The sequence below is a fragment of the Hemitrygon akajei genome, chromosome 18 (genome assembly GCF_048418815.1).
Source record: "Hemitrygon akajei chromosome 18, sHemAka1.3, whole genome shotgun sequence".
NCBI lineage: Eukaryota > Metazoa > Chordata > Chondrichthyes > Myliobatiformes > Dasyatidae > Hemitrygon > Hemitrygon akajei.
Window position 1 is genome coordinate 5985304 of NC_133141.1, and position 25449 is coordinate 6010752.

The following is a 25449-nucleotide window of genomic DNA, read 5'->3' on the forward strand; positions in this document are numbered from 1 at the left end:
ACAGTCTTCTGAATTGCCTCACAAACCCCTATCTCTAGGACCGACAGGTGAGACAAGAGATAGAGAGCAGGGGCTTTCCTCTGACAACAGCCGGCAATTAGCAAACACACTACCTGCTGTCTCAGTGCTCCAGTCTTGATGTTTCAGTCTCCCACGATGTTTAAGTTGGCTAAATTGGTGAGGATACGGGTAACCACAGGGCCACTCCCCGACATCTGACCTACCAGCCCCAGTGGTGTAGATCAGTCTGAAAACACACCACTTGCAAAGAACTGTAGTTTGAACTGTAGATCACGGACTCTGACAGAACCACTTGAGTAAAGCAAAATAATTGCACAATATAATAGGGATTACATCAATAAATTAAAGTTAAAATTACATTTATTATTGAAGTTTGTATACCATATACAACCTTGAGATTCATCTCCTTATAGGCAGTCACAAAACAAAGATACCCAATAAAAACCATTCTTTAAAAAAGACCAATGTGCAGAAGAAAATCAAAACATGCAAACAATAAAAATAAGCAAATAACATTCAGAACTGAAGTTCACAAAAGTGAGTCCACAGCCAATCATCGCTACAGCCAGTCCAGGAACCCATTAGCTGCAGGCCACAGACTCAGTTCAGTGCAGAGACAAGTAAACCTCACGGAGCGTCGAACTAAACACCGACCTGCCCCTCACACCCTAATCTTTTCAAGCTGGATTGCGCTCAAATCAGCCAAACCTCTGGGAAATTAGTGAATTCTCAGAGAAATCATGGGAATCCATTCAGCTAGATCAGTGTTTTAATTTATCCCTGCAGTCACTGTCCACAGAACCCCAATATCTGCTCTTACCTTATCCAGGTGATGGCTGACCAGCTACATCTTGGCATTCTTCCATTTGATCCTAATGATGCACTGAGTAACTTTACTCCTAAGCCTCTCAACAGCCTTTGTTAAAATACTGTATCTATTTCAAAAGCCAGTTGTCATATCAATGCCAAGATAGAGAAGCAACTAGTCGTACAGATCTCTTTCACAAGTTCATTTTGTTGATAGTGTTGCATTCTCTCTTTTAGCACTGGAAATGAAACCATGAGCCAAAAATCAGGTATACATCTTTCCAATGTCACAGATGTATCATTTAGTTTATGAAATACTTATAATTAATTTTCCATTTATTTATGCCTTTTTGCATAGAAGGTAGAAAAGTAGCTTTTTTGCTTTCTGTATTTATCAGCACCAGCTCCACTTTCTGACTGATTCCAAAAAGAATAGGATGTGTCCTTCAGCCACGTTGGGTATTTTGTAATTAAAATGCTCTATCAGTGCAACCCACCTCAGCTGTCTACCCCAAAATTGTTAACTTTTCAAAGAATGTGAAACAATAAATAGTGTCAAAAATTGAAACTCAAGCTCTGAGTATATCAGATGCTTTTAGATTACTTTCAGATACCTTATAAAAGTACAAGATGTTCAGTGATCAGTTTAAATGTTAAATGTCATATAAAGCCACATACTTCCTGTTAAATTGCATAAACTCCCTATAATAATTTTGTGGTGTTCCATTTCCTTTCTGTTTGAATTATTCTGTTTATTTCAAATTGGGTGCTATTTTGTCATCCTACATGAACTTCCCATCTCTGATGATGTACTGGCAGTGTTATATTTTTCCCCTCTCTGGAAATAATCACAATTTATGTGCATTTGTAATTATGTAATGTAATTTATGCATTATGCATTTATGCATTATGTAATTTACTTGCATCTATGATAATTTTTGTATCTGTATTAATCCTTAAGGCAATTCCCCCTGTGAATCCTCACATTGATCTTTTTTTAAACCTAGTTCTATCCACATTTTATCTAAGGCCCGTTTTGTCAAACTGTATAGCTGCCTGCAGTCCAGTTTTCCCCTTTAGCTAAATTGCTGCTATTCTGATACCCAAAGTGGATATGTGACCTCGCTATCTAGATACACAAGCCAAGTTAGTACGATATGGAGAGCAAGCTGTTGCCCATGTAGCAGGCTCTCCCTCGCCACACACATAATGAACCCTCAGGAACGGCAGAGACTGATACACTTTGGCACCAGCAACGTCGCAGGAGTTTCCAGTCAGCATTGAACTCAATGTAGGACTGCCTTAGGGACTCCAGCTACGGATTTTCCCCCCTCAAGGTTTACACCTGAAGCTTTCCCCATGAATGGGTATAGCCACAAGGCAGCGGAGGTTTGAGATCAGAACTTTCCCTCCTCCTAGATGAGCTGCCAACCACAGCTGACAAGTCATATCTGCCCAAAGCAATTGGTTTTAAACCACCTTTGCCGCTTGTCAGTACAAATGGTTCCACCAGGCTGAGTAGCTAAGCCTCACGTGAAGGTTAGGAGCTGGACTTGGCTGCCAGAAAGCTATTTGAGGTGCAAGTCATTGGGAGCATTTAAGAGATAGTGACAGCTTATCCCCAATACCACCCTCAGCTATAACAATCTTAAGGAACCAACACATACAGTAACTTGAGTCAAATTAGGTCTTTAAATTCTAGTTAAATTAGGCAGAGAGCCTTGGCTACCATTTGTTTATAAGACCATAAGACGGCTCATGGAGTCTGCCCCGCCATTCAATCATGACTGATCCTTTTTTCTTCCTCCTCAGCCCTAGTTCCCGGCCTTCTCCCTGTAACCTATAAGAATATCCTTGATTCCAAGTGCATATAACTTTACCTGAGCCTACCCAACAATTTTCATCCTACAAATCTCCATTTGCCTCAATAGTCCATTGATGGAGCACATATTATGAATCTAACTGGGACTATTTCATTTGAAATGTGGAGCTGCAATTACCCAATCGCCTTAAAGACATTTTCTTGATTGGGAAAAAATATATATTTAATCTAAGACCTTGAAATATTGAAAGGAATTGCCATAGCCATTAAGGGAATGAAGCCAGCCAGCACTAACCAATTTGATTGGTGTAATCTGATTCCACTTCCATATGATGTGATACACTTCAAATGCTGATTGATATGACTACTAAGTCACTTGGTTACAAGCAGTCATCACAGAATTCAGAAATATAGGATAGACATATGGAACAATGAACTCAGCACTGAATCAGGAAAAATACTAGGCAAGCTCAGTCCACCAAATTCATCCACATTTACCATCTGATAACAAGATGTGGCAATGTGGCATTTTACTTCCTTATGGACTCCACATGCCATACATATTGTTCCTTTAGCATCAAAAAATGTCAAGCAAGCTTCTTGCTGATTGCCAACTATTACACATTTTGATCACAACGTTTTCACATTAAGTGACTCTAGTGAAGGCTCTGTAGGCAGGAACAGAAAAATCATGTGCAGTATAGAACCATAGAACATTACAGCACAGAAGCGGGCCCTTTGGTCCTTCTTAGCTATGCCAAACCATTTTTCTGCCTAGTCCCACTGACCTGCACCTGGACCATATCCCTCCATACCCCTCTCACCCATGTACCTGTCCAAGTTTTTCTTAAATGTTAAAAGTGAGACCACATTTACCACTTCATCTGGCAGCTCATTTTACACTCCCACCACTCTCTGTGTGAAGAAGCCCCCCCCCAATGTTCCCCTTAAACTTTTCCCCCTTCACCCTTAACCCATGACCTCTGTTTTTTTCCCCCTCCTCTAGCCTCAGTGGAAAAAGCCTGCTTGCATTCACTCTATCTATATCCATCATAATTTTATATACCTCTATCAAATCTCCCCTCATTCTTCTAAGCTGCAGGGAATAAAGTCCTAACTTATTCAACCTTTCTCTGTAACTCAGTTTCTAAAGTCCCGGCAACATCCTTGTAAACCTTCTCTGCACTCTTTCAACCTTATTAATATCCTTCCTGTAATGAGGTGACCAAAACTGCACACAATAGTCCAAATTCGGTCCAGCTGGTCCAAATCCCTCTGCAAGCTTTGAAAACCTTCCTCACTGTCCACTACACCTCCAATCTTTGTATCATCAGCAAATTTGCTGATCCAGTTTACCACATTATCATACAGATCATTGATATAGATGACAAATAACAATGGACCCAGCACTGAACCCTGTGGCACACCCCTAGTCACAGGCCTCCAGTCATAGAGGCAACCTTCTACTACCTCTCTCTGACTTCTCCCACAAAACCAATGTTGAATCCAATTTAGTACCTAATCCCGAATGCCAAGTGCCTGAACCTTCTTGACTAACCCCCACCCCCCCCCCCCCCCCCCATGTGGGACCTTGTCAAAGACCTTGCTGAAGTCCATGTAGACAACGTCCACTGCTTTCGTTCATCATCTTTCCTAATGTCTCCTTGAAAAACACTATAAGATTGGTTAGACATAATCTACCACGCACTGATGAGAGCAAACTAATTTGGGCAAATAAAGTCCACATGTTCCCTGTCACAAAATGATCTAGCTACTAAAGTATGTTAGGGGCCATACTAATCCTTATTGCACAACTTAAGTTTTGTTGCAGCATGAAGTATAACATGTTAACTACATGTTAAGTAGAATAGGCCAAGACAATAGCTCATAAATAGGAACCCAAAATACTCCATGAGCCACCAGTTGCAAACTGCTACAATATGTATTTGTATAGGAAATTGAAATATTTCAGTGTTCACTCTCCTTCAGCGTTCTTTCCGTAAGCAGTTGCCACAAAGAAGGCATCAGGTCATCACCGTAGAATGAAGAGAAAAAGATTAGTGTTGAATACATTTAAATGCTGGTATCTCAATTATCTAATTCAGTAAAATAATTGACAAAATGCTTTTGTCATCATTGTTGATGATGAAACCCAATGATTTATCTTCAATTAATGCATATAAAGAGTTCCTTCATGACCTTTAAGCTTGTTTAGGCCAAATGTTTTACTAGGCAGAGGTGATAGGGCATTAAATTAACTCAAAGTTTAATTTTCCTTGATTGTCTTTGAACTTTCTTTCCACCAGTTAATAGAGCTCAGCTTCCTTCAGGGAGTTCTTTAAAAAGTGTAAATGAATCGAGAGAGAAATATGGATAAGCAGATGAGAAGGGAAATGATGATTATGCTAAGAACCTTAAATCAGGAAGGGAGGGAGGAGGTTCAAGTGGAGCACAATGCTATTTGGACTAAGTAGGACAAATAGGAGGATATATTTTATATCATTCTCAGTTCTCTCCTGTGATTTTTTTTGCCTGTCATAACAATTCAATGGTTTTTACAAGGTTGAGCTTAAAAACAATTAGACCATTTGAACTGACCACCACAATAAATGACCTCAATAATATACCTTACTACAGAGGCTGAAAATTCCACATTAGTGCTCATTTTTACAACTCTCCTTTCATTTTCTTTGCTGAAAATTAGAACGTCCATAATTATTTTTAGGAAAGCAACATGAGCATGATAGAAGTCTTTTTTTGCAATGATATCTGAAAGTGGTATAGCTGTCACATAATGAAGAGTCCTCCATCTCTTCCTGTGTCCCAATAGATTTATGATGCCAAGACATACTGGTATGTAGGTTAATTTGTAACTGCAAATTGTCCTGTGATTAGGCTAGGCTAAATCATTGGGTTGCTTGGTGGCGCATCTCAGTGGTCCAGAATGGCCTGCTGCACGCTGAATGTCTAAAATAAATCAGCAAAAATACAAAATAAAGAACAGCTGGTTTGTGTAGCCTGTTCAAGTTAAGATGGCTTATATAATGTCAACTTGATGAAATACAAGTGTACTGAAACATTAGACAGCGATTTTTAAAATACATCAAATTTTTCATCTGTTCAACAAACCAATTTGGTGTATGGTAGACTCACAGGGTTGGTAAATGAGTGGAAAATCTTTTGGATATAAAAGGAATAAGCCAAGACTTAAAAGCAATAAGATGTTAACCTCTGACCTCCAGCATAGCCTCACAATTGAACACTTGCTGAGGCTGCCGTTTTATTATTAACCCAACCAGATCTTTGTTTTCAAAGTTTCATATGTGCCATAACTTGGTTTATCACAGATTTCTGCAAAAGAGCAGAATAATTGACATTTTTTAAGTTGCATTGGTGCTTTTATTCCCTCCAATTTTAGTAAGATATATAGTATAAGGAAATGCTTAAAGTTAGAATAGGCTTCCAGTCGAGCAGTGGGTGCAGATCCATGATGATTCCTTGAGCGGCTGGTAGTATTTCCCAATGTATTAAAATTCAGTTGGAATACAAGCCTATAGACATCCAAATCCAGTATGGGAAACCTCACGTCTCCATATTGTGCCCCTAGCCATCCATTTTGGGCCTTACGTGAAAGATTGCATCTGTTTGCATTTTATCTTAAGTTGCTATGCAGAATATGTTAAGAGTTTTGATAACATGCATGTTATCTCTAGATTTTTAACTGAGTTATTAGCTACTGTTCCCCCCCCCCATTCATAAAACACAAGTTAAAGCATAAAGTATTTAACCAGATTTTGTTAGCAACAAATTTTAAGTAAAAGCTTCATTGTCAAGTTTGCCAATAACATGAGAGTGGTGGGGCTCATCACTAAGACCGATGAGATAGCCTACAGAGAGGAGGTGGAAGAGTGCGAGACCTGGTTCCAAGCAAATAATCTCTTCCTCAATATCAGCAAGACAAAGGAGCTGATTATGGACTTCAGGGGAAATTGCATCACTCTCATCTCCTCTTTACATTAGCAGCACAGCAGTAGAAAGTGTGAGCAGTTTCAAACTCCTGAGAGTGCATATTGTGCACAACCTCTCTTGGTCACAGAACATACTCTACACAATCAGGAAAGCTCACTGATGCCTCTATTTTCTGAAGAGGCTGAGGAGGGCTAGACAATACAATCTATACTCATGTAATTATACAGATGCACAGTAGGGAGCATCCTAACAGCTGCAGCACTGTTTGATATGGAAACTGCACTGCAGCATACAGGAAATCTCTACAATGGGTTGTCAAAGCTTTCCAATGCATCACCAGCACCAGCCTACCCGCCATCAAGGACATACTGTATATACATGGTAGTGCCAGGAAAGAGCCAGTAACATCATGAACAGTAACATCCCACCCACCCACCCACCTTGGTCATGGACTGTTTGTCCCACTCCCCTCAGGGAGGAGGCTACATTGTATCCTTGCTAGGACCACCAGTCTCAAAAACAGTTACTTACCCTAAATAGCAAGGCTGATCAACACCTCCACCCACTAACCCACCCCTTCACACTCCTACCACCACTACTTTATCATTTCCTGTCAGTCACCTTAAGTACAGACATTCCTGTGCCTAGCGTCACTTTATGGGCATATGATCAATGTATATAAGCTATCCTCTGTACTGTATTTATAGTCATTGTATTTTTATTATCATGTTCTTCATCTTTTATGGCTCTATTTTTGTGCTGCGTTGGATCTGGAGTAACAATTATTTCGTTCTCCTCTATGCTTGAATATGGGAAATTTGATTAAACTGTCTTAAATCTTGTAAGGCAGTGCCTTTACTCTGTAAATTTTGTAAAGAATATCCTAACTGGTTGCATCATGGTCTGGTATGAGAACAAAAAGGCTACAAAGAATGGTGAATACAACCCTCCATCAAAGGCAATGCCCTCCCCATCACTGAGCATATTTACATGGAGTGCTACCACAAGAAAGCACCATCTAGGTCATGTCTTTTTGTTATTTTGTTGTTTGTGCAGTTTGACTTATTTTGCACATAGGTTTTTTTTGTAAGATTATGTATAGTGTTCCGTAAATTCTATTTCTTTTTGTTCCTGTAAGAATACCTGCAAGAAAATAACTCTCAAGGTAGTATATGCTTACATATACATCTTTCTTACTGCCTGCTAAATCGCTGGCATTTAGAGCAGCAATGAAGGTCCTCCATCTCTGGCTGTGTTCAGGGCTTCCTTCATCGTGTTAGAAACTTCTCGGTTTTCACTACTGTCCCAGTTGGAGACTCAGGAATACCATAGTACTCAGATGTAGAAGGATTCTTCATTGCTGTTTCCAGAACAATCATGTTTTACCACTCAGGGTTGTTAGCCCTGAGCTGAACCCCCAAACCTGGAGGACTTGTGGACCACCTTTAGATCTGTTTGGTATGAGTGACCCTACCAAGAGCCAAAGGTTCATTTATTATCAGAGTATAAAACTTGAAATTCTTCTTCAAAGCATAAAGCCCTGACAGCACCTTTGAACTTTTCTCTGAAGAGTATTGAAGATATTCAATTATTGCTGCTCGTCTCCACTTTCAGGATTATTATGTTCTGTCTGGTTCCACAATAAGCTTAGTACCAAAGAGCCTACTGTTTAAATACAGAAATATTGTAGATGGAAGCTTCATAAGAGGAATGTGTTTAATATGCATTTGCTTCTTTGTTCTCTGCTACAGTTGTAAATAATTCAGTCCATGAGCAAGGAGAATAGGTGAGATAATAATACATTCTCTCCTTGGTTTGAAGGCAAATAGCATCGCATCAGAAAATCATTTCATAGCAGGGTAAACAACTATTTTGATCTATTTTGTTTAAAATAAAGTTAACCATAGACAGAATATCATTGGTAAAATGTAAAAAGAATGCAACAGTGAAAATGAAGCCCTTGCGTGTATCTTATGCCAAATATCCTGTGTATGGAAAAACATCTTAAAGCAGTGTGAACTCATCCACAAGGAGCTAATCTACTGTTTCATGTCTATTATCTTAATCTATTATTTGTCAGAAAGATTCCTTAATAAATGGAATCCAGTAGTCTGAAACTAGCAGAAGGAGCTTCAATTGACCAGATAGTCAATAACTTACCACATGCCTTTTGTTTGGCTCCTGTAGGGTTCCTTTGGTAACAGTTAACTTTTGCAGTAGCAGGGATCCTCAGCTGCCTGCTGCCACAGCTTTTCCATAAAACAGGGTAGATAATGAGATTATGTTAGACCTCAGGTAGTGCAACCTGATGTCCTATCCCCAGATGATTACTCTGGACTACAGTGTAGCACGGAGGCATAACTCAGAGTTGCTTCCTCGAATGACTGACATTTAGTCTTGACTTCTGGTGCTGACTGTGTGGAGTTTAAACTTCCTCTGGGTGCTCCAGTTTCATATCACTTCCCAAAGATGTGTGGATAAATGGGCTAATTGGCCATTGTAAATTACCCCTAGTGTGTAATGAGTAGTTGAATCTAGAAGAGAGTTGATGGGAATATGAGGTGGTACAAGAGTAATACTAGATGCTTGATGGTCAGTCAGCATAGACTCAGCTTCAGAACCAGTTTTTAAAAAGTGAGGTAGTGTTCACAGGTTCAATGTCCATTTAGGAATCAAATGGCAGAGGGGAAGAAGCTGTTCCTGAATCACTGAGGGTGCCTTCAGGCTTCCGGACCTCCTTCCTGATGGTAACAATGAGAAGAGGGCATGTCCTGGGTAATGGGGGTCATTAATAATATCTGAGGCACCACACCTTGAAGATGTCTTGGATACTACGGAGGCTAGTGCCCATGATGGAGCTGACTAATTTTGCAACTTCCTGTAGCTTCATTCGATCCTGTGCAGTAGCCTCCCCACCTCCCTCACCAGACAGTGATGCAGCCTGTCAGAATGCCCTCCACAGTACATCTGTAGGTGACAAACTCCTCCTGATGAAATATAGCCGCTGTCTGCCCTCCTTTATAGTTGATCAATAAGTTGGGACCAGGTTAGATCCTCAGATCTTGACACTCTCTCCAATTTTGATCCCTGTATGAGGATTGGTTTGTGTTCCTTCATCTTACACTTTCTGAAGTCCACAATCAGCTCTTTGGTCTTACTGACGTTGAGTGCAAGATTATTGCTGTGGCACCACTTAACTAGCTAGTATATCTCACTCCTGTATACCCTCTCACCTCCTTTTGATGTTCTGCCAACAATGGTTGTATCATCAACAGATTTATAGATTGCATTTGAGCCACAAGAAATTTAATTGAACAGTCATGGGTATAGAGGGAGTAGAGCAATGGGCTAAGTACATATCCCTCAGCATGCCAAAGGGCCATGATATGTGATGCAATGATAACTCCTGCTGGTAGTGGGACTTTTGCACTGTTTCTAGGTGTCTCTGATGAGTAACAGTGGAAATACATAATTTGGATTCTGTGGACATGAACTGGACACCCAGATGACACTTTGCCTCCCAGGTGCCAGGGTCAGAGATATCTCAGATCACATCCACAACATTTTGGAGAGGGACAGGCAGCAGCCAAATGTCTTGGTACATATCGGTACCAATGATATATGAAGGAAAAGCAATGAGGTCCTGAAAAGAGAATTCAGAGAGCTAGGTAGAAAGCTAAGAAGCAGGACCTCCCAGGTAGTAATTTCTGGATTGCTACCCATGCCACACACAAGTGAGGGTAGAAACAGGATGATTTGGCAAATAAATGCGTGGCTGAGAAGCTGGTATAGGGGGCAGGGCTTCAGGTTCTTAGATAATAGGGATCGCTTCTGGGGGAGGTATGATCTGTTCAAAAGTGATGGGTTGCACCTGAATCCAAGGGGGACCAATATTCTCACAGGCAGGTTTGTTAGAGCGGTTGGAGAGGGTTTAAACTAACTTGGCGGGGGGGGGGGGGGGGAGAGAACCAGAGTGAAGGGACTCAGGGAAGGACAGATGGCAAAATAGGGGCGCTGAGTCAGAAAGGACAGCAAATACGGTACTCAAGGTGTTGTATCAAAATGCGCGTAGTATAAGAAATAAGGTGGATGATCCTGTTGCAATATTACAGATGGCCAGGTATGATGTTGTGGCCATCACTGAATCGTGGCTGAAGGATGGTTGTAGTTGGGAGCTGAATGTCCAAGGTTACACATTGTATCGGAGGGATAGGAAGGTAGGCAGAGGAGGTGGTGTGGCTCTACTGGTAAAGAGTGGCATCAAATCAGTAGAAAGATGTGACATAGGATCAGAAGATGTTGAATCCTTGTGGGCTGTGTTAAGAAACTGCAAGGGTAAAAGGGCGTTGATGGCAGTTATATACAGGCCTCCCAACAGTGGCTGGGAAGTGGACCACAGGTTACAACAGGAAATAGAAAAAGCAAGTCAAAGGGCAACGTTATGGTAGTCATGGGAGATTTTAATATGCAGGGCAATTGGGAAGATCAGGTTGGTAATGGATCTCAAGAGATTGAGTTTGTTGAATACCTAAGAGATGACTTTTTAGAGCAGTTTGTCATTAAGCCTACTAGGGAATCAGCTATACCGGATTGGGTGTTATGTAATGAACCAGAGGCGATTAGGGAGCTTAAGGTGAAAGAACCCTTAGGAACCAGTGATCACAATTTGATTGTGTTCAACTTGAAATTTGATAGGGAGAAAGTAAAGTCTGACGTAGCAGGGATGTTAGCAGAACATGCGTTTCTGGGGGGAAATGAGGAATATGCAGGACATGTGTATTCCAAAAATGAAGAAATACTCAAAATGATAAAATAGTACAACCGTGGCTGACAAGGGAAGTCAAACCTATTGTAAAAGCAAAAGAAAGGGCATACAACAGAGCAAAAATTAGTGAGAAGATAGAGGATTGGGAAGTTTTTAAAAACCTACAGGGTGCAACTAAGAAAAAAATCATTAGAAGGGAAAAGATGAAATATGGAAGCAAGCTAGCAAATGATATCAAAGTGGATAGTAAAAGCTTTTTCAAGTATGTTAAAAATAAAAGAAATGAGAGTAGGTATAGGACCGCTAGAAAATGAGGCAGAAGAAATAATAACGGGGGACAAAGAGATGGCTGATGAACTAAATGAGTATTTTGCATCAGTTTTCACTGTGGAAGACACTAGCAGTGTGCCTGATGTTGTAGTGTGTGAAGGAAGAGAAGTTGGTACTTTTATTGTAACAAGGGAGAAGGTGCTCAAAAAGCTGAAAGACCTAAAGGTACACAAGTCACCCAGACCAGAGGAACTGCAAAGAGGTTCTGAAAGAGGTAGCTACAGAGATTGTGGTGGCATGAGAAATGATCTTTCAGAAATCATTAGACTCTGGAATGGTGCCAGAGGACTGGAAATTTGCAAGCATTTCTCCACTCTTTAAGAAAGGAGGAAGGCAGCAGAAAGGAAATTATAGACCAGTTAACCTGACCTCAGTGGTTGAGAAGATGTTAGAGTCGATTGTTAAAGATGAGGTTATGGAGTACTTGGTGACACAGGACAAGATAGGACAAAGTCAGCATGGTTTCCTTCAGCGAAAATCCTGCCTGACAAACCTGTTGGAATTCTTTGAGAAGGTTACAAGTAGGATAGATAAAGGGTATGTAGTGGATGTTGTATATTTAGACTTTCAGAAGGCCTTTGACAAGGTGCCACACGAGGCTGCTTACCAAGTTAAGATCCCATAGTATTAGAGGACAGTTACGAACATGGTTAGAGCATTGACTGATTGGTAGGAGGGATGTTGAAAGACTTTGACAGAGTAGATATGGAAAGGATGTTTCCCATGGTGGGAGAGTCTAGGACAAGAGGGCACAGCCTCAGAATAGAGGGGTGCCCTTTCAAAACAGAGATGCAGAGAAATTTCTTCAGCCAAAGGGTGGTGAACTTATGGAATCTGTTGCCACATGCAGCTGTAGAGACTAGGTTGTTGGGTGTATTTAAGGCAGAGATTGACAGGTTTTTAATTGGACATGGCATCAACGATTATGGGGAGAAGGCTGCGAACTGGGGTTGAGGAGGAGATAGAAAAATAGGATCAGCCATGATTGAATTGTGGAGCAGACTCGACGGGACAGATGGCCTAAACCTGCTCCTATGTCTTATGGAAATAAAGTACATAAATATAATACTTTATAACAGTCAAACTTATTAGAAAATATATTTTTTAATGCATTTAAAAGCCTTGGTATGCCCAAGTTGGTGCAATCTTTCATTAATTCTGTTACGGTTATTATTCTTTTTTGGATTTATTGAGAATGCCCACAAGAAAATTAATTGCAGGGTTGTGTATGGTGACATCCATGTACATTGATGATAAATTTACTTTGAACTTTGTACTAATAAAAGCTTAAAAGAAATCCAAGTATTTTGATTTATCATTTTAATCAAGGGCAATAATCCCAGTCCTTGGAATAGGGTCACATTTGTCTGGTAGTTTAATAGTTAGGGCAAGGCTGAGCAGCCGGTTTATGGAATGTTTCCTTCCCTCCAATCAAAGATTAGGAATCAGCTGGAAATTCTGGGGAACCCAGGGATGAATAGTAGTTGTGATGTCCAGTGTGTTCTGCATTTGTGCGCAGAGTACAGGCATGGAATTCCAGAACGTGCTCGGCTATACATTTCAGCTCACTAGCATTTCTCAACAGAATTCCCAGTTGCCATTACCACGATCTCATTCAATAACCACCTGCAGCATACCCATTTGAAAAGTAGAATTAATTGTATTTCTCTTCCAAAGAGTCAGAATTTTAAAAAACTGTAGACAAATAGCCTGTTTATGTGCTGCACAGTTGTGGAAGATCGTTCTATGGTTACAATTTCTTTTGAGCATGCACCGGTACTTGAACCCAAAGATCTCCTGTTTTATATGGCTCAATTCCTGTCAGTCATTCCTGGTCAAATCTGACAAAAGTCAACATGGCTCAGATTTCAAACACCTGAATTTCAATGAAAAGTCAAGCTGTTTTAATTAAAACACCTTCACCTGAACATTTTTCTTGTTAAACAACTTTTTATGTGTGGCTCAGTAAATAGGTACCTACTGGTTTCCATTTACAGAATTCCCAGTATTAAAACCAATTCAAAATTGAAGCCAAGTTATTATTTTGGTTGTGTACAGGAGACACTGCATTACAGGGGGTGTGATTGTGTGCCAAGAAAACAGTCCATGTGTGGGAAAGTATATGGTATATGGTAGCAAAGGAGGTTTCAGTAAGGGCCAAAGTTGTGTTGTAACTGCAATCACCCAGCTAAAGCTTGTTAAAAGCAAGAGTTTTGTTTGCAAATGAACTGATAATCTGAAGAGCTGCAATGTTGATTAGTAATTGTGGATATGCTAGTAGAAAGAAAGCCACAGTGGCTTCTCACCCATTCTGTAGTCTTGGGGTTGTTGATATCAGCCACTGGCAAAAGGTGATAATTTTTAAATATTGAGAATCAGTAGAGCAGCCAACCAAAAAGCTTCATAAAGAATTTTTGCTTGAAGAATTTTATACAGTTTAACCAAGGATCAAATCACCATACTTTGTTAATGATAGAATGGTGCAAAATAGTCTCGTGGAAGGAATTTGGTCAGGAAGAGAAAAAGTACTTTTCCATACCTGAAATAATCTTAAAGCTGATTCAGTCTGAATCAAGAAGTTCCCAACTTCAGTAAGTACGTTAGAGGGCCAAAGTAATGATGTGGAAACGGCAAGTGATAAAAGACCCATTAAGGAACTATTGGGTCTTTGTCAACGTACCCTTATAATTCAATTCGAAACGCAAGGTTTCGGTTGACTCCATCTTGGGTACTAGCCTACAAAGTACCCAGGACATCTTTAGGGAGCGGTGTCTCAGAAAGGCAGCGTCCATTATTAAGGACCTCCAGCACCCAGGACATGCCCTTTTCTCACTGTTACCATCAGATAGGAGGTACAGAAGCCTGAAGGCACATACTCAGTGATTCAGGAACAGATTCTTCCCAACAGCCATCTGATTCCTAAATAGACATTGAAGCTTTGGACACAACCTCACTATTTTTAATATATATTAGCTTTTTTTTTTGCACAATTTTAATCTATTCAATATGTATACTGTAATTGATTTATTTTGGTTGTTTTCCTTCTGTATTATGTATTGCATTGAACTGCTGCTGCCAAGTTAACAAATTTCACGTCACATGCCGGTGATAATATACCTGATTCTGATTCAAAGATACTTAAGCTAATTTGGGCATATCTGCTTGTATTTTATGTAATCGGTAGATTTCTAGTCCATTTTCCTTAATTAAATATCCACTTTCTTTTATAGGTCTGGAGGGGAACCATAGCTCGACTTCGCTATAAACGCACAAAAGCTGTCTACATTATTATAAGCCATTACAGGAAGTACAAGGTGAAATCTTATATCCGGGAAGTAGGCAAGCGTTTTCAGAACGTTGGGACCATGAAGGATTATGGTAAACATGTGAAATGGCCAACTCCACCCAAGATCCTACATAAATTTGATGAAACATTGCAGTCTGTTTACCAAAGGTAAAATGCTGACCAGCATTGTCAATGTGATTTAGTGATTGTGTAGCATACACCCTTAGATCTCAAAAACCGCAAATATCACAGTTGCTCACCAGCTGAGTTATTTTGTGGATGGTCTTTGCAAAACTGAACAAGACTTTTATTTGCTGGGAGATTTTCCATGAATTCTGTCAAGTGATAAGTCACATAGACATGGGTAGAGATGTGAACCTTGGCTGTTAGTGGGACAGCATAAAAAGAGGTAGTGTTTGTTGCTTCTGCAAAGTACTTTACATTCTTAAAAGGTCAAAATTCCCCCCAGTGATTGAATAGAGACTGAAATTAGTTGTTGAAAGATTTTCTCATGAGCAGAAGAACTTGTAGTATGTAATCAATACTGTAGCATTGGGTTTTGACCACAAACTTGTGAAACTGAAAGTTAATGGTTTACTGTACTGACATTTGAAATTCTATTTGTTTTTGCCTTGTAACTTTTGCTGAAGATTTAACTGTGGTTTATTCCAAACTTGAAGTAGATTCCATTATCACAACTTGATCATTCGAGTTAAAATGTGCATCTTCCATTTTCATGTGTCTAATGAGCTATATTGAAATTTGAAATTCTATATTTAGTGATTTACCCCAATATGCAAAATAAATGGTGTGCAACTTCATTTTATCAGTTTAGAACATATTGTTTACCATTGCTTTGACAACTTCATCAGTTCCTGGCTATCAAACTTGACCATTTGGTCAGGCATCTTTAGGATTATATAATAGGCTAACTACAGCACAATACCCAAATTTATAGTACTTTATTGATCCCAAAGGAAATTACTGTATCACAGTAGTATTACAAATGCACAGATATACAGATACTAGAAGAGCATTGAGAATTTTTTAAAGTTACATTAAAAATAAGATGTACAAGATTTACAAGTCAAATATTACAAGATTTCCAAATTCACACTAATAAAATGATAGTGCATTTACAGTATTAGACAGCAATGAGTGCACATTCACACTGTCCAGATAAGAAGTGATGGTAGTATTGCAGTGTGTCCAGGACAGCAGGTTGTGGTAAACAGAGGTTAACAGGAGGGGGTCATCACTTCCCCGGCTATAGGTTGACTCATTATAGAGCCTAATGGCCGAGGGTAAGAGTGACCTCATAGAGCTGCTCTTTGGAGCAGCGCAGTTGTCTTAGTCTTTTACTAAAAGTGCTCCTCTGTTCAGCCAAGGTGGCATTCAGAGGGTGAGAAACATTGTCCAGAATTATCAAGATCTTCCATAGGATCCTTTGTACTACCACAGCCTCTAGTATGTCCAGTTCGACTCCTATAACAGAGCCAGTCTTTCTAATCAGTTTATTGAGCTTGTTGGCATCACCTGTGTTGATACCATTGCCCCCCAAAACACCACTGCATAGAAGAACATGTGAAAGAGAGCCTGCATACTCCAAAGGACCTCAAACCTCCTCAGGAAGTAGAGGTGACTCTGTCCCTTCTTGTACACAGCTTGAGTGAAGGACCAACACAGAAGTCCATCATCCAGGTGCACCCCCAGGTACTTGTACCACATCCGCGTCCTCACCATCAATAGTAACAGGAAGAACAGAATCAAGAATTCTTTATCAAGCTTCAGGATATACTGTACAACAGCTTTAGTTTGCAATGTGTAAACAGTTCATGTAAGAGATACAGATAAGTGCAATATCTTCTAAGTGATTTCAAAAATATTTTACTGTAGACTGAAAAAACTATTTATAAAACTGTAATATATAAACAAACCAAAACTACTCATGTTAGGAATAAGCTTTACTGAAAAATCAAAACTACCCCAAAGGATAAATGGAGAATAAATAGTTAGTAATTTTGCCAATAAAACTCCGTGCCTATAAATGACTAGCAATCATGCAGAATTTACATTTTGCTCTACTTTTATTCATTTTTGGGAACATGGTCACCTCTAATAAGGGCAGTATTCCTTGCCCAACCCCATTCCTAAATGGACTTTGAAGCTTTGGACACTACCTCACTTTTTTTTTTAAAAATCATACAGTATTTCTGTTTTTGCACATTTTTTAATAATCTATTCAATATACGTAATTGATTTACTTGTTTATTTATTATGTTTTATTTATTATTTTGCTCTCTTTGTTAGATTATGTATTACATTGAACTGCTGCTGCTAAGTTAACAAATTTCACATCACATGCCAGTGATAATAAACCTGATTCTGATTCTGATTTGCCCTAGTGAAAGTGGTGGTGAGCCATCTTCTTGAATTGCTGTAGTTATATCCACAGAACAGTTATAAAGGAGTTCTAGGATTTGGATCCAGCAACAAAGGAACATTGATATGTATCTTTATCAGGGCACTGTTGCCTTGTGGGGGAGGGGGGGATCTTTGCCATTTCAATGCACCTGCAACTTTCGACTTTGTAATAGGTTTGAGAGGTGCTGGTGCAGTAAACTTCGGCACTTGCATGTCATTGTTGAAAATGGGGATGTTCTTAGAACTACTTCCTTAAGTATAATTACATGAAAGGAAATGAAGATTTTGCCTAAGTTTTTCAGTCTGAGGATTTCATTTGCAGTTACTCTACTCAATAGCCAAGAAGTTCGGAAAAGAAAAAGATCAACTAACTCTAGTCACTGACAGGATCACTTCTGGTACTAAACCAATTTACTTGCAAATTACAGTGCAAGTTTGCTTTAACTTGTGCCCATGTTTAAAATACCAGCCTGAATGATGAAATTCACCACTCTTTCAAAAGAAAGATTTTTCAGCACCTCCGAAGTAGCAAGGGTTTCTTTTATGTATTCCTCCAAATTCAGGTTCAACATGTTACAAATTACAGAACAGCACCATGTCATTTGCAGAATGAGTACAGAGGAATATCACATCAGTCCATGACTTTGTCATTATCAGAACCATATATTGAAGAACCTTTGTGACTGAGGTTCCAAGTTAAATTAATAATCTTTTATGGAAAGTAAAATGAAATGAAAAATATAAGCCCTGCATATGGAATAATATTTTGGCCTCAATTGGTTGTGCAAAGAAGCATTTAAGGCAAATGTACCAAGATTTTTTTTTATAAAGTGAAATGCCACAATTTCTGCATATGTACATAATGTATTCATGTATCAAACACAAATCTAAGGAGCAGACACAATAAACTGTCCTCCGAAGTTACAACAGATGACAATAATGTTTCTCCTACTGTCAGGCTTCTCAGCCACACTAATAATTTATCCGTATCACTCTGTACAGCAGAATTTAGTATGCTCAAGATAACTTCATAAATACATTGATCAAAAGCAGACTTATAAATTAAAAGAAACATTTACAGGACTCAAGGGGTGTTTATACAGTTCTGAAATTGGTGAATATCAGGAAGAAAGTCAAACCTCCCCAAGTTACAACAGGATTTCATTCCTTGTCAGTTGGAAATGCAGCTTCCCAGCAGTATACTAAAATTAAAACATAGGCTAACCAAGGGTAACATGTGCCATACCAGGTTGTTTAATAAGTTACGAGCCCATGGTATTGCAGGAAAGATTCTAGCATGGATAAAGCAGTGGCTGATTGGCAGGAAGCAAAGACTGGGAATAAAGGGTGCCTTTTCTGGTTGGCTGCCAGTGACCAGTGATGTTCCACAGGGGGTCTGTGTTGGGACTGGTTCATTTTATGTTATATGTCAATGATTTGGATGATGGAATTGATGGATGATGGTTTTGTTGCAAATGATACGAAGATAGGTGGAGGGGCAGGTAGTTCTGAATAAGTAGAGAGGCTACATGACTTAAACAGATTAGGAGAATGGACAAAGAAGTGGCCGATAGAATACAGTGTCGGGAAGTGTATGGTCATGCACTTTGGTAGAAGAAATGAAAGGGTTGACTATTTTCTAAATAGAGAGAAAATACAAAAAACTGAGGTGCAAAGGAACCTGGGTGACTTTATGCAGGATTCCCCCAAAGGTTAATTTGCAGGTCAAGTCTGTGGTGAGGAAGGTAAATGTGATGTTAGCATTCATGTCAAGAGGACTGGAATATAAAAAGGATTTAATGTTTAGACTTTTTAAAAAACACTGGTGAGACCTCACTTGAAGTATTATGTGCAGTTTTCAGTCCCTTATCTTAGGAAGGATGTGCTGAAACTGGAGAGGGTTCAAAGGAGGTTCACAAAAATGATTCCAGGTTAGAATGGCTTGTCATATACAGAGTGTTTGATGGCTCTGGGCCAGTAATCACTAAAATTCAGAAGAATGAGGGGTGACCTAACTGAAACCAATGAAATGGTGAAAGGCCTTGATAGAGTGGATGTGGGGAAAATGCTTCCTATGGTGGAAGACCAAAGGGCACAGCCTCAGAATAAAAGGGTGTCCTTTTAGAATGGAGGTGAGGAGGAATTTCTATAGCCAGAGGGTGGCAAATCTGTAGAATTCATTGCCACAGGCAGCTGTGGAGTCCATATGTTTCTGTACAGTGCCTATAAAAGGCATTCTCCTCCCAAGGTGTTATTATATTTTATTGTTTTACAACATTGAATCAGTGGATTTAATTTATCATTTTTTGTCACTGATCAACAGAAATTTCTACAAGTTAGTCTAAATTTATTACAACTATTAAACAAAATAATTGATTGCATAATTACTTACCCCTTCAAGTCAGTATTTAGTAGATGCATCTTTGGCAGCAGTTACAGCCTTAAGTTTGTGTTGATAGGCCTCTATCAGCTTTTCACATCTGGATACTGTAATTTTTCCCCCATTCTTCTTTTCAAAACTTCTCAAGCTCAGTCAGATTGCATGGGGATCGTGAGTGAACAGCCCTTTTCAAGTCTAGCCACAAATTTTCAATTGGTTTGAGATCTAGACTTTGACTTGGCCACTCCAGGACATTAACTTTGTTCTTTTTAAGCCATTCCTGTGTAGCTTTATGCTTGGAGTCATTGGCTTGCTGGAAAACACATCTTCTCCCAAGTCACATTTGTCTTCAAGACTGCATCAGGCTTTCTCCAGGATTTCCCTTTATTTTGCTGCATTCATTTTACCCTCTACCTTCACAAGCCTCCCAGGGCCTGCTGCAGTGAAGCATCCCCACAACATGATGCAGCCACCACAACACTTGTGTTTTTGATGATGTGCAGTGTTTGGCTTATACCAAACATAACATTTAGTCAAAATGCTCAATTTTGGTTTCATCAGACCATAGAACCTTCATCTAGCTGACATTAGAGCCTCCCACATGCCTCCTAGCAAACTCTAGCCGAGATTTCACATGAGTTATTTTCCCAATAGTGGCTTTCTCTTTGCCACTCTTCCATAAAGCTGAAGCATCCAGGCAACAGTTGTTCCATGTGCAGTCTCTCCCATCTCAGCCACTGAAGCTTGTAACTGCTCCAGAGTTGTCATAAGTCTCTCGGTGGGCTCCCTCACTCATCCCCTTCTTGCACAGCCACTCAATTTTTGAGGACAGCCTGCTCTAGGCAGATTTACTGCTGTGCCATATTCTTTCCAATTCTTGATGATTATCTTAACTGTATTCCAAGGGATATTCAGCAACCTGAAAATGTTCTTATATCCATCTCCCAACATGCTTTTCAATAACTTTTTGCAGAGTTGCTTGGAGTGTTCTTTTTATCTTCATGGTGTAGTTTTTGCCAGGATAGTGACTCCGGTGAACCAATTGAAACACCATGACTGCTCACAAGTGGTCTCCATTTAATTAATTATAATTATGTGACTTCTAAAACCAATTGGCTGCACCAGTGGTGGGGGGGGGGGGGGGAAACTTATGCAATCAACTATTTTGTGTTTTATATTTACAATTAATTTAGATAACTTTGTAGAGATCTGTTTTCACTTTAACACAAAAGATTCTTTTTCTGTTGATCAGTGTAAAAAAAAGCCAAATTAAAATCCACTGCAATTCAATTTTGTAAAACAATAAGGCAGAGGTTGATAGATTCCTGATTGGTCAGGGTATGAAGGGATATGGGGAGAAAAGCAAGAGATTGGGGCTGAGAGACAAAATAGATCAGCCATGAGGAAATGGCAGAGCAGACTCGATGGGCCAAATGGCCTAATTCTGCTCCTTTATCTTATGGTTTTATGTATAAACCATAATTCATAACCCATGGGGATGAATAAAGTATCTATCTATCTATCTATCTATCTATAAGCCGAGGTGTATAACTAATCCATTTTGATATTTTCTGCATGATGCAATGATATTGTTGTGAACTGATTTCTAGAATGACAGAAGATCCTCACAACATTGTAGCAGCTGGAAAATCAAACTAGCCGATCTCCCCAATATCATTCACGTGTATAGGCTGTCCGTAAACCAGGCTTTCATAATCTGGGGAGGACCTGTATTATGAATGCTATTGGAGGCAGACCGAGCAATGTACTGACATTTAATTACGCAAAATTTGTGCTATTTGGTACACAGCAACCGCTTTTATTCATACATTGTGATTTGATTTTTGATATGAGACAGATTACTCAAAATACATAGACAAACATTGGGTGCAGTTGCTTAAAGATAGTTAGAGAATACAGGAATCTGCAAATGCTGGAATCTGGAGCAATAAACAATCTGCTGAAGGAACTTTGTGGGTGGAATTCATCCTGGTACAGGGTTTAGACTTGAAATGTTGACAATTCCTTCTCCCACCCTCCCCCCCCCCCCATTGTCGCTACTTGGCCACCTGACTTTCTCCAGCAGTTTGCTTGTTGCTAGGAAATACGGTGTTTAGTTAGGGCCAATTCAGAGCGGAATGAAGGGTGTAAATAACATCCAAAGAGTACAGAGAAAATTTACAAGGATGTTGCTGGGTCCGGAGGACCTGAGTTATAGGAAAAGCTTGAATAATTAGGACTGTATTCCTTAGAACATAGAAGATTGAGAGGAGGTTTGATAGAGGTATACAAAATTATGAGTGGTATAGATAGGGTAAATGCAAGCAGGCTTTTCACACTGAAGTTGGGTGGGACGAGAACCAGAGGACATGGGTTAAAGGTGAAAAGTGAAAAGTTAAAGGGGAACATGAGGGGAAACTTCTTGACTCAGAGGGTGGTGAGAGTGTGGAATGAACTGCCAGTACAAGTGGTGCATGCGAGCTCAATTTCAATGTTTGAGAGAAGTTTAGGTAGGTACATGGATAGTAGTGGTATAGAGGGCTGTGACCTGGTGCAGGTTGATGGGAACAGGCAGTTTAAATAGTTTTCATATAGACTAGAGGGGTTGAAGGGCCTATTTCTGTGCTGTGCTTTTCTATAACTCTATAATGAAAGAATTCATCTACTCAGATGTGAAATTGTGTCATTTAATGCTGTAAGGACATTTTAACAAAAAATGTTAGTACAGATATCGATCTGCTCAACAAAGATTTTCCATTGAGCAGCTTGGTTTGATTAGATCTTGGGCAAGTAATAGCACATATACCAACTATTAAAAAAAACTGACTTGAGGTGTGTAACTAAGCAAATTACTTAGAAATTTAAATTATAATAGTTTCATAAATTTGACTAAAGTGTACCTGATTCTTTAATCTCCTCTATTATTCATTCTTCCTATTTCCACTTTTGATCATTCTGGTTCCTTGTTAATATTTTGCCACTCTTCATTTGGAATATAAATGTTGAGAAGAATCTGATTCTGACTTGACTATAATGTAATATGAGGGCATTCTTAACTAGACAGAGAAACCATGACCTTCTTTAGCTGCCAATTCTGGGGGCCTGCATCTTGTACAGACTAGGTTGCTCACAAGCCCCAGTAATACTAGGAGTAGGTGCCCCTTCTTGAAGTTCTTCAAATAAGCCAGCTGCAAGCTGATTATTGAGGGCTAGCATGGCATAGGGTTACCCCATCCAAAATGTAGCCATGCTCTTAGGATAATTAGCTATCAATAGTGTGATAGTTTAAACTATTTGTGAGTGCCACTGATATTTGTAAATATTTAAAGTAATAAAATTAACATAAAAAGAAAAATAAAATAAAAATTTAAAATACTTGCACTTCTCCCTTGCAACTGTTCCTTTCCATGAAAATAATTGAACTTGCTCTTCTTCCTGCTATTGGAAAAGTGAGCAGAGTCTACTGGGAATTTGGAGAAGTTTGTATTCTAGATTCCATTCAGAGTGCATTCAGGAAATATCCATTAGTCTGTTGTGCAAACATTTTATACTTCTGCAGTTGCAGTGAACTTCTGTATAGTTATGGAGATAAGTGATGGCAGGTAGGCATGGATCAGCAAGCACCTAATGCAGAAGGTTCATGCTGTTGATTTGAGTGAAGATAAGATTTTCACTGGTATCTATGCTGGCTAGTGGTGTAGTGGCATCAGCACTGGAATTCAGGGTGAGAGGTCCTGAGTTCAAATCTGGCTGGCTCTCTTGCACGCTCTCCATCTGTGCCTGGGTTGAGTGTTGAGCTAGCAACTCGACCTCATAAAAAAAATCCTGAGCAACTTGGTGCAGCTACTCATTTTGGCATTCAGCAGAGCCAGAACAAAAACTTATAATTTATAGCTCTTCAGCAGAATACAGTTGTCATTTCTTTGAAAGCTGGTCATGGATTATAATTAGAGATTTTTTCTGAAAATATAATTGGAAATCAGAGCATTAATAACTAATGTTCCACATCATACGAAACAATAGGGAAGCTGAAAAATGCTGGACTTTTTACTATTCCTTTTACATTTTAGATATTAATAGAAACCTCTAAAACAGTCCATTTATAAGTCAAATGCTGTGATTTGAGTGTTGAATGCAGTTTATATTTTGTAATACAGATTACTATAACAAATTCCCATACAGTGATTACAGTACTGCTTTCAACTCCATGGTTCAAAGATAGTGTTCTCATCTCAAGTAGAATGTATGCTGAAGGCCCACTCCAGTGTCCACTTGCAGCAAAGCATTGAGGGTATTGTACACTGCCTGAAACATCTTTATTCAGATGAGATATTAAACCAAGATGCTATTGGCCTCTCAAAAGCTTTATATGTTTAATCTGTTAATCTTTAACACTTTGAATGGTTGCAAAACTCATTTTGTGAAAAGTGATAATTAAAAGTGAGTCTTTCTTACATGAAATTGTTTTAATTTTATTCCTTTAATTGTTTAATTTACAACTTAATAAATTGACAGCTTTATTTGGTATAATCCCTCAATATATTCATGGTATTTCTCCATCAGACCAACATGTAATTGCATTTGTTACATTATTGGCCAGAAGGGCTATTTTGTTGAAATGGAAAGATGCTTCTGCTCCTACTTTGATACAATGGTTTTCTCAGGTGATGTTATGTCTTAGTTTGGAGAAAATCAGAAGTCGAACTTTTGATCCTCGGTTTGATTTTGAGAAAAGGTGGGGTTCATTCGCCCTCTACTATCATCTGATTTGAGTTAATTAATATGGTTTCCTTCCGATTTTTCTTTAAGTGGATTTGAGTTGGTGGATTGATGTTTTTTTTATGGAAGCTTGTATGATGTATAGCTTCGAAGCTGTGCTCCCAATGTTTTTTTGGGGGTTTTTTCAGTTAGTAGGGGTTCTTTTCCTTCTTTTTCTTTCAAAAAAATATTCTTAACACTTTATTTTCTCTTATTATTGATATATTGCTTAGCTTTGTTAATCAGTTATTTGCTAATTTAATTCCCTATTGTACATAATGACATATTGATTTAATGTATCTTTTTTTGTTGATCTTCAATAATAATTAATAAAAAGGATTTTAAAATGAATTTTATTCCTACCAATAGATGGAGAGCATTTCAGCTGATTAAGAGTATCCCACCTGCCGACCTGCTGCAGGTCAGAGCAAAGGTTGCAGCTTTGGAGAACCTGAAGGGTCAGAGAGGTGACCTGGGCCTCCAGAGAAGTTGGGAGGGCAATTACCTGGCATCCGTGAGTATTAAAGATATTGCATTGTTGAGATCACATGAGATAACTTCCTTTCTTACTCTGTACTGATAGTTTTGTAGTGGTACAAAATTCTTAACTTTACTGTAAATGTTTGGAAATATGTTTTTTTTCCAGATAATTTCAGTCCCAAGGATTTCTTCCTCATGCTTTGTTCTAGATATCATTCTCAATGTCATTAAATTTCAGAAAACAAAAAGGAACAATGGACTTTGATATTGTTTTGTTTTGATTTGATTGCTGAATTTAACTACTGGCTCTTATTCACTTCACAAAATGCCCCGTAGTTTTCTGCCAATAATCTGTGGATTTCATTCAGGAGGGAAAGTAGGTTAACTCATCAAGTGATATATTTCAC

The 25449-nt window shown here is 39.0% G+C and overlaps 1 protein-coding gene across 2 annotated transcripts in view; it reads left to right on the forward strand.

Moving 5' to 3' along the window:
- myo1d (myosin 1D) overlaps positions 1-25449 on the forward strand; it is a 557628-nt gene that overhangs the window by 336659 nt on the left and 195520 nt on the right. For both annotated transcript variants that reach the window (XM_073070702.1, XM_073070703.1), the window contains 2 exons: positions 14945-15168; positions 24932-25076. In XM_073070702.1, the coding sequence (XP_072926803.1) occupies positions 14945-15168; positions 24932-25076 (369 nt within the window). The remainder of the gene's footprint in view (positions 1-14944; positions 15169-24931; positions 25077-25449) is intronic.